At 47.1% G+C, this 9,265-nt stretch overlaps 1 protein-coding gene across 2 annotated transcripts in view; it reads left to right on the top strand.

Annotated features, from left to right (window-relative positions):
- The first annotated feature begins 541 nt into the window (after positions 1 to 541).
- asap2a (ArfGAP with SH3 domain, ankyrin repeat and PH domain 2a) overlaps positions 542 to 9,265 on the top strand; it is a 102,292-nt gene continuing 93,568 nt past the window's right edge. For both annotated transcript variants that reach the window (XM_069197243.1, XM_069197242.1), the window contains exon 1: positions 542 to 1,211. In XM_069197243.1, coding sequence (XP_069053344.1) covers positions 1,086 to 1,211 — 126 coding nt within the window. In that variant the 5' untranslated portion in view covers positions 542 to 1,085. The remainder of the gene's footprint in view (positions 1,212 to 9,265) is intronic.

Below are 9,265 nucleotides of genomic sequence, written 5' to 3'. Positions count from 1 at the left end.
GCCATAAGTCACAGCTCTCACGAGAAACAGTGATGCCGACTTCGCAATCAGCAGTGAAACTCTAACTTGAGCTTATGCATGAGGGCCAACAATATACATTAACATTATTCTCTCTGATGTATTTCAATTTTTTTTTTAAATAAACGCCACCGGGTTGTGTACGAGCGCGGCTGGACGAAAACTCAGCTTTATGGCGACCGCACTGATACAGTATTGAAGACTGCAACGAGCAGTTCTCAACCCGCAGAGCTGAGCTCGAGGAACGCCACGAGCCCCCCCTCCCCTCCTCGCAGACCAGCGGCGACCCGCCGCTCCAGCCGAGCGCAGGGTCCCGCGCGTCCCCGCGCGCACCTGGTCCGAATGACCTCTGATAACCCCGGACACTCCGCCTTGAACGAGACTCTCCGGCAGGCACGGAATTCCGACGGCGGCTCCGCCTCCCGTGGGCTGTGATTGGACAGGTGCGGCCAGAGCCGTCGCTCCCTATTGGCTGGCTAATCCTCATTGACTCTCCCCCTCCACCTCCCTCTCTCCTCCCCTCCCCTCCACCTTCACTTTGTCAATTTCTGCGCCTTCATTGAAATCCCTCGGTTCTCGGGCTGCGAAGTTTACAGCCTGCGTTGTGGTTTTTCAGTAGGTGGCGGAGAGCGGGGACAGATAAGGAAGAGGGAAGCTCCCTTTTACGCGTCAACTATCCCAGTGGCGTGCGGACGAACCACCCACCCCTACCACTATACACACACACGGCCGACGGGGAACAGTGCGTTATTGTTCATTTCGCTGCTGAATCTGGACAGGGGACCTCGCCTGGAGAGACTCCAGAAACTCGCCAAATAGTGTGTGGCCGCGGGAGTTGTGCGACTTGCTCTTGAACGCCGTGGAGTGCAGGGGGTGGATAACTTCTGCTCCCAGCAATGAATCTCTCGGAAGCGCTCGACCAGACTCACCTTTGATGGTTTTTCCTGCGAAAGTGGTAAAGCGGGGAAAAACACTTATAGTTTTATTTGCCTTTTAATGTTGGGTTTTTTTTATTATTTCGGAGCAATTAACAGCCGCTAAAAGAAGGGAGGTGGAATACAGATAAAATGCCGGACCAGATTACAGTGTCGGAATTTGTGGCGGAGACGAATGAAGATTACAAAGCGCCTACAGCTTCCAATTTCACCACTAGGATGTCTCATTGCAGGAATACGGTGACGGCGCTGGAAGAGGTGAGAGTCCCCGTCTCTCTTAAGTGCCGTTTATACGGCGGCTCAGCTCGCTGTATTTAATGAACGCAATTTGCCAGACAAGTGCGCCGACCTTTCCTAACTGCCTGAACCGCTCGTCTCTCCACACTCCGTGAACTGCAGAACTGACCTGACATTGTTCTGCTTGACGCATGTCCCGCGTTTGTGCATTTTGTGTCTGTTTTAATTGGGTTTGCTTTCCCCCTGGACAAGCTGACACCGGAGATCCGTGTAGCTCACGAACTTGCAATCGCGAATTCTTCGGTATTGATGAAATATCGTTTACAAACAGATGAACCAAGGCACTTTATCGGAGAGTCTTGTCCCTGACGAAGCTTTGTGTGGGTGTCTGTGGATCAGACAATTCATGTCAGCTATTTGCGTGTCCTGTCTTAAATCTGAAGGTTTAATAGTTCTATTATGTAAGATAGAAGTTGACGAAATGTTGCCGTGTGTCGTCTTGTCGTCTCTGCTGTGTAAAGACGAGTCTTGTGCCGTGGGTATGTACTGTATATGCACATTATATAAACGACAGGTACACGGGAACCGCTGATTGTGTGAGATAAAAGGTTTAGAAAGCGGCGTATTTCCCTTCTCATGCAAATATGTTACGTCAGTTTGGACCTTTACGTTGTTTAATCCCCTTTTACGCGTTAAAGCCGTGCGTGCGGCGGACAGTGTCTCCGCTCCGGCTGGTCGTTCGTTTTTTTTGTTGGGTTTTTTTTGCCTCCGAGCGCCTTTCCCTGCAAGTGGAGGATCTCTGCCCTCGAGCGAGAGGAGGAATACACTTCCGCTTCTCCGAGCCGAGCCCAGTGCCGTCCCTCGCGCCGGGCCGGACCTCGCGCCGCGCCGCGCCGCGCGCGAGAGGGGCTGCCCTTCTCCGGCTGCGGTGTCACTGCCGCTCTGGCTGATCGCTCTGCGTCCCTCCCCCCCAAATGGGTCCGCTTCTTCGAAAGACCGATTAATTCCGCACAGTAATTCGTTTTGTTTGTTTGTTTTACCCCCTTAAAGATCTCGCCTTAACTGTTCCATTAAGGACCTTTGGCGTGCGCACAGAAACTCACTGGACGTCGAGATTGGCACAAGAAACACTGTCTCCCCCACTTTGGCCGTATTTCCGACGCGATCGTGTTTAGTGTCATCGGTTTTTAGTACCCAATATCACCCCCCCCATCCACCACCTTCGGAGTTTCTTGAGGGAAAATAAGAAATATTCCTTCTGACTCGAAAGACTCCAGGCGATTAGCTGAACCCCTTGTGCGATCTGGTCCGTGTCTCTGTAGCTCGGTGTTCTTCCCTTGCTGGGAATGGGTTCTCGCTGCTGAAGGATGTTGTGTACACTCTGACATGTCTCTGGGGAACTCGCTAACTGTCCTGGAGGAGAGGCAAACCGAAGGACAAGTTGGACCGCGGCTTTGTTGATTTCCTCGTGTTGCACCGCACAACATGTCTGGTGTTGGCGAGCGCGTGCCTTGGCGTCAGATGGACCTCGTCTGAAGCCATCTGTGGCGGTGGTGTCAGAAGTTCCACACGTTTCTCGAGCAGCAGGGACGGCATTTCCTTACCGTCCGCCTCACTTTGTCAGTATTCCCAAGCACGAGATGATACGGATGACGTTAAGTATTGGGCTGCTGACGGGAGAACTTTCAGAGATGATTGGCCATAACTGCGGAAAGTCCCATCGCCTTTTCATAACCTCATCGCGCCGGGTCCTGGTCGAGCCAGAGCCTATCCCGGGAACAACTGGGTGCAGTACACCCTGGGCAGGAAAACCAGTCCATTGCAGGACACCCACAGGCACACGCACACACCAGGCCTAATATTCCCAGAAGCCCGGTTTGTCTTTGGGCTGTGGGAGGAAGCCAGAGCACCTGGAGGAGACATGCCAACTCTGCCCCAGGACCTGAAACCAGGATCCCAACCCCGGGTTAACCACTGTCCACCGCCCCCAGTGCCTTTTCTTACACTTATTTCCTGAAAAATGTAGATGACCATCCAAATGAAAATGTTTCTTTTAATAAAGCAAAAAGCACAAGGCCTTTTGAGGTTCACAAGATGAAGCTACGGTATGTGGAAGTGCTTTTAAACCCAAGAACCGGTGGCCCTTCTTTACTTAAAGAGTGGTAGGAGTGTGGGACAAATTACCCATCCATGTTGTTGTAGTGGAGACCCTGGTGTCTTTCAAGGAATGGACGGAGATCCTTGGGTACAATAACTACTAAAACCCTTACAGGCCACATGACATCTTGTGTGTGTGTGTGACCTCCTGTATTCTAAAATCTGAGACTTGTTTTTTTAATAGTAATGGCAGACAGTTGATATTTGTAGTTACAGTGCTGGAAAGTTATATTAAAACTTTAGCATGTTGGAACAGGTTGATTCAGGTGCTCATAAAGTAGAAAGAATTTCCTGAACTCCTCTGGGGTTTGCTGTGCGTAAATGGGAGTTTCTGATCCAGCAATCCCGATCGAATTCTTGTATCCCCAGTTCCCGTCCGTGGAATCCCCGGGAACTCAACGAATTTCTCCAGCTTGGACTTCTGAACCCCACACACACTGCTGTAAGACACACTTCTTCTGCACTGGCCATGGTATCGTGTGTTGACAAAACATGAGAAAGCTTGAAACACGTTATGAATAAATTACATGCTGCAGGGTGAATTGCAGAGACACTTCAGTTTTTTTTAATGAAAAAATGGAACTGCTGTAGTATTGCATTTAAATCAGTGTGGTCAGAAACAGGATGTTTCCCACAATTTGGATGCTGTGTCAAACACAGAATACAGCTTGTGCAGTCTCAAGAGTGCAGTTTCTTCGACTTTTAGAGCAGGGTTTGCGAACACAAGAACTGGTTTTATTGCAACTGAGCTCTTGATCTTTGGATGATTGATCCCTTTAATTGAATTTCTTTCTTGATTCGGCGCTTTCAACCCGTGTCTGTTCCCCGCCTTTGTGTTCAGAACTACTTTGCCGTGCGTTTTTGTGAAGACGGGGAGCAAAACGTGCTCAGCTTCCCCGAGTGCTGGCTGATGCTCTTTCCTGTCTGCGCAGCTCTCGTTAGGCGACTAAGGACGCCTGTTCACAGGTGGGAATGACTTAGTCCGGCCTCACATTTCCATCAACAGGAAGCCAGTACTCTGCAGTGGTCCCATAACAAAACACACCTGGATGAGGGCAGGTGTGAAACCCAGGCACTGCTTCAGCATTAATACCAATTAACAACCCCGCTTAAGTTCTTCTGAACTGGAAAAAAAAAAGATCCCGATCAGATGAGGCTAATTGAGCTAAGTTAAGGAACAGAAGAACAGGGTACGATAATGTTGTGTGGTGTTAGGCTCTTTATTTTAAAATTGGAAATATTTTCAATCTATTCTTTAGGCTGTTTTTTAAGAGCCAAAAATGGGTCAACCAGTTATCAGGTTTATCTCAGGTTCAGTTTAAGAAAACCAGAGTTTTTCATACGCAGTGTAAAGGTCTACCCTATAGTTCCTGAGGTTGGATAATTTCCGCTCGAGAATGCGGTGCAGACTGCAATGTGACGTTTTCACGCGATATTTTATACGTCCCTTTGGAGGTGCTGGGTTTCCAGTTTTGCTTAAATGATTAAGAAGCGGCCCAACATGTTGGCTCCTGAAACATGTCACTGCCGTGGACCGAAAGGGAAATCAAAATCTGATTTTGGCAGCTCTCGCTGACGAGTCACGCCATCGGGGAAGTTATTGCAAAGCTTGTGTCAATAAAACTAGGCCCGAAACCCTTAACCTTTCACAGAGTTGAGGCGGTAGCCTAATATTGATTCAGGACTCTAGGGGTGGAGACTCGCACCGGAGGGGGGGGCGTTTGGCGCTGATTTGACCTCCGTTGGCGATCTCTGCCGCGAGCAGAAAATTCAAGCAACCCGGAAGAATATTCATATCTTGCTGTCGATGTTGACAGGCTCAGAGAGTTCAGATAAAAAAATCAAAAGGTGATTCAGGTTTGTGGAATTGCTTTGTGTCGTTTTTCCCTAGGCAATCGAAATAGGTTGTTATGTGAGCTGTACTGAGTAGAGAAATATGCGGCCGGACTGGTTTTCCTAACTGTAACCTCTCCTGAGTGGAACGCCGAACACAGGAGTGATTGTCTCAGGGAAGAGTACTGCATCTTCCTTCCCAGTGAGGTGCTGTGGCTCTGACAACGGAAGCACTGCCCTAAACGTATATATGTGGATCGTCCCAGGTCTGTGCTTGTTTACAGAGCTAAAAAGCAATTGGGAGTTCTGCCAGTTGTCAGAATAGCAAAGCTTAAAGCTTAAAACCTGTGCGATGTTGACATTTAAAATGCTGGGGTCAGGGTGAGGATCAACGCAGGCTTTTTCCCCCCACAATATTATCCAGAATGTTTCAGCATCTTTAGAACAAGTGCAGTCTTTGATCATTTCTTAGCGTTTCCATCTTTACGTGGAGATTGAAGTATTGTGCGTATTCTACTCCTTCTTTAAAGTTCTTTTTGCTCAGCAGTTTGTGTTGGTTTTAAATTGAACCAAGCAGAGTAGGGTGGCGCGGTGTTGCCTCGCAGCTCTGGGGCCCTGGCGGCAATTCCGACCCTGGGGTGCCGTCTGTGTGGAGTTCGTATGTTCTCCTTCGGTCGTGTGTGTTTTCTCTGGATGCCCCAACTGTTTTCTCTCATACTTTGGGATACGTTCTGGAAGGTTTATTGCCATGTAGGAAAATTTGGCCCTGGTGTGAGTAGGGTGGGTGCCCTAAGATGGACTGGCGTCCCATCCAGGGTGTACCCTGCCCAGTGTCCCTTGCTTCCTGGGATAGGCTCTGGCTCTCCCTCAGCCCTGAATTGGATGAAGCAGTTAGGAAACGGATGGATGGATTATCGAACAGAACAGTAAGACGGAAGCTGACAGTACCCCGTGACTTCTGGTGTGTTCACAGAGAGAAGGTTTCCGGACCAATTCCTGTGTCGCAGCGCGGCTGACTTGTTGGATGTCCCTCTTCAGAGAGCGACTTCCCTAAGGGTCTGTTAGGCTTCGAGCTTTGATGCCCTTTTTATTGACAGGGAAGCATGAAGCCCCCGCTCTGTATAACATTAGGCATTGTGGACGACGTCTGTGGTCTGTGTCGAGGAAAATGAAGCTGCAAAAAGTGTCCAAGAGGGACGTCAAGGCCTCTCTTATCTGATGTCGGCTCTTCTTTTCCCCCGGTCTGCAGCAAGTGTTGGCAGTGCGCAGCTCCTACTGTAACTTCCATGGGATTCGCCTCGACTGCCATTTTGATTCTTTTAAATCCGTCTTTTTTTTGTTCTTTAAGATTGGATATGTAGAACTGTGGTCGAACCAGGCAGCGCTCTTAATGAGATTCTGTTCGGTGGGTGAACTAGTCTGTTAAGAGAGGGACATTTGAAGGCGGGGAAACATTTAAACTCTTACCCGTTGGTTTTGGGTGGGTTTTTTTTGTGTCCTAGCATCATCTGTGATGTTCGAGTTTTTTTTGTCCGTCCGCTCGTGCGAAATGAAGTGTAGACTGCCGCGTTTTGTGTAAACAGAAGTGATGCTGAAAGAACCATCTCCAAAAACAAGGATGAACACGAGTAAAACAAGTAAAGGATCATTCCAGGCTGAAAAGAAATGCAACGTTTCTGCTCTGGAGCCTTCTTCGGCACCTTCACACACCTGAAGAAGGCTCCACGGCCGAAACGTTGTTACTTTTCTTCTCTTTTCAGCAGAGAATAAACCTTTACATGTTCCTTTGCAGCCTGCGCATGCTGACGCAGCTCCCTCCTTGAACTACAAGTAAAACAGGGTTTGTTTTAAAACTCCGAGGGGATATGCCTCTCTTAGAAATACACGCTTTCACATTTTCTTTAAACCTCTCTTTTAGAAGGTGCGCTCTCAATCAGAGAGAGCCTGTCTTTCCACATGCAATTAATATTTCAGAATACACTGGCGATTTTTAGTTGTCGGTGACTCACAAGTTTGTCATGCCATCAGAAAAATGCAATGCATCATTGCTTCTAGGTTGGTATTATTCCAGGTGCTGCTGGAAAGTTCGGAGGTCAGCATAGTTATTGCAAGCCGTTGCTTTCCTTCCGATCTCCGTTCTCGGAATTAAAAATTAGTAGCACCAGCCTACAGATCTGAAAGGTGTTAGGCACTGTAAAGATTTTTTTTTTCTGAGTTGCTGAACGTGCAGTATATATCCTATGATCTCCGCCCATGTTAGGTTCTAGATTTTAAGCTTTATTAAGCTGAGGCTTTAAGCTGTTTGATCATGAGCTGTGAACTAGAAAAGCAAGTCTGGGTTTCGACGAGAAGGTAGGCTAATTACGGTACCTTACTGTGCTTGTTATAAAAGCTGAAGGCTCAGTCCCTGTCAGGTTGAAAACCATTGTTTGTATAATAAGAAGTAACCTGTGAAACTCAATTTTAAAATTCTTGAAATTGAGAGGCGGTGGTTATTCTGTGAAAGTATGAATTAAACCAATAAAGGAAAACACTCTTTTCATGACGTTGTCACAATAGCTGTTCATTAACAGACCGTAATCGATAATTTAATTTCCCATCCCTAACAAAATTCCTGCCTGGAGGCACTGTAACTTGGCTTGGTCGTATCCCTGGGAGAGAAAAGCGCTATTCAAACGTACATTTGTTCGCCAGATAAGGTGTGGGAGAGACTCTGGCTTTTTAACTTGATTCTTGGGGCAAAAACAATTAATGAAACCACCATCCCCACAGACTGTGAGGGCTGTTGATCATGCGCTTGTTAAAATAAGCGATTAATTCTGGGGGTAGTGAATCAGGGTGAAATCTGCACTGACAGATGGTCGTTTTCTCTTTTTTTTCTTCACCAGGGTCTGCTGATCTGTCAGGCCTTGTGCTTTCATGATGCAAGCAGGCTGGACAGAAGCTTTTCTGATTTTTTTTCTGATTTTCTATATAAAGAAACCTCTTTGTTATCGACTTGCCACTTCACAACGTAAATTAATTGATGCTCTTCGTTTCAGCCTTAATTCTAATCTCCAATAATCACTTAAGACGCAATGACTTGGAGTATACTTGCCTCACCTCAAGGCTGCCTCTGAAGTGGAAACGTGTAATTTCGGTGTCCGGTGGTGTATTTCAAGGCAAGCTAGCTGCAGTCAGCCTTGCGTTATATGACGGAATAATTTCTCCTTGGATAACAGACTTGAAATCTAGACAGAAGGCAAGTCCAGTCAGGTTACACATGCTTATAACCAAAGTTCGACAAACATCTAATAAAATCTGAGTTTTTTTTTAATTCTGCAATGGCAGCAGAAATGTGGGACTGTTGCGCTTTTTCTCTTTTCTCTCATTCATGATGGGATTCTGCAATGCTCTGCAGACGTTCCTGTGCCTGTACTATACTAGGAGAGCAAATGTGTATTATTTGACTCATCCCATAGTCTTTTTTATACTCTGATAGTTCTGTCTGCCAGTCTCAACTGGGACTTCAGGTTGAATTAGTACTTTTATCTTGTGATTAAAAGATGTGTAAGAGCTGTCTTGAACTCCAAATCTAGCAGTTTGCAGACCACCTCCTCAATGCACACAAGTACGAGTGTGTGTGTGTGTGTGTGTGTGTGTGTGTGTGTGTGTGTCCTGCAACGGGTTGTGTCGGCTTTTCTCTCACTTATGGGATATGTCGTGTAGATCTTGAATAGAAGAAGAATGAGCTGGGCCATTTTGTCAATGCACGCGTAATGCATGAAGTTCTGTATGTCTACAGTGTGACGTGTTGTCAGAAAGACCAGAGGACCTGCTGAACAAAGTGTTTTCAAGAGGACACTGCTGTTTCCTCCAATTCTTTTGTTAAAGAGGCTGCTGCCTCGGTCTTGCAGTGGATGTGAAATTGTAAATATCATGTGACTGGGAACTGGAAGGGCATTCTTGCTGTGCTGTTCATCTTTCTCCGTTAACTTGTTCCATACATTGAGCAGCAGCCCCTTTCCTTGTATCACGTTGCTGCCATTTGCTCTTCTGCAGGTGTTATAAATATTTTTTTTAGTCCTTTTAGTACTGCTAAACTC

Source organism: Lepisosteus oculatus, chromosome 2 (assembly GCF_040954835.1).
Source record: "Lepisosteus oculatus isolate fLepOcu1 chromosome 2, fLepOcu1.hap2, whole genome shotgun sequence".
In the NCBI taxonomy this organism is placed as follows: Eukaryota; Metazoa; Chordata; class Actinopteri; order Semionotiformes; family Lepisosteidae; genus Lepisosteus; species Lepisosteus oculatus.
This window is presented reverse-complemented; position numbering and strand designations above follow the sequence as displayed.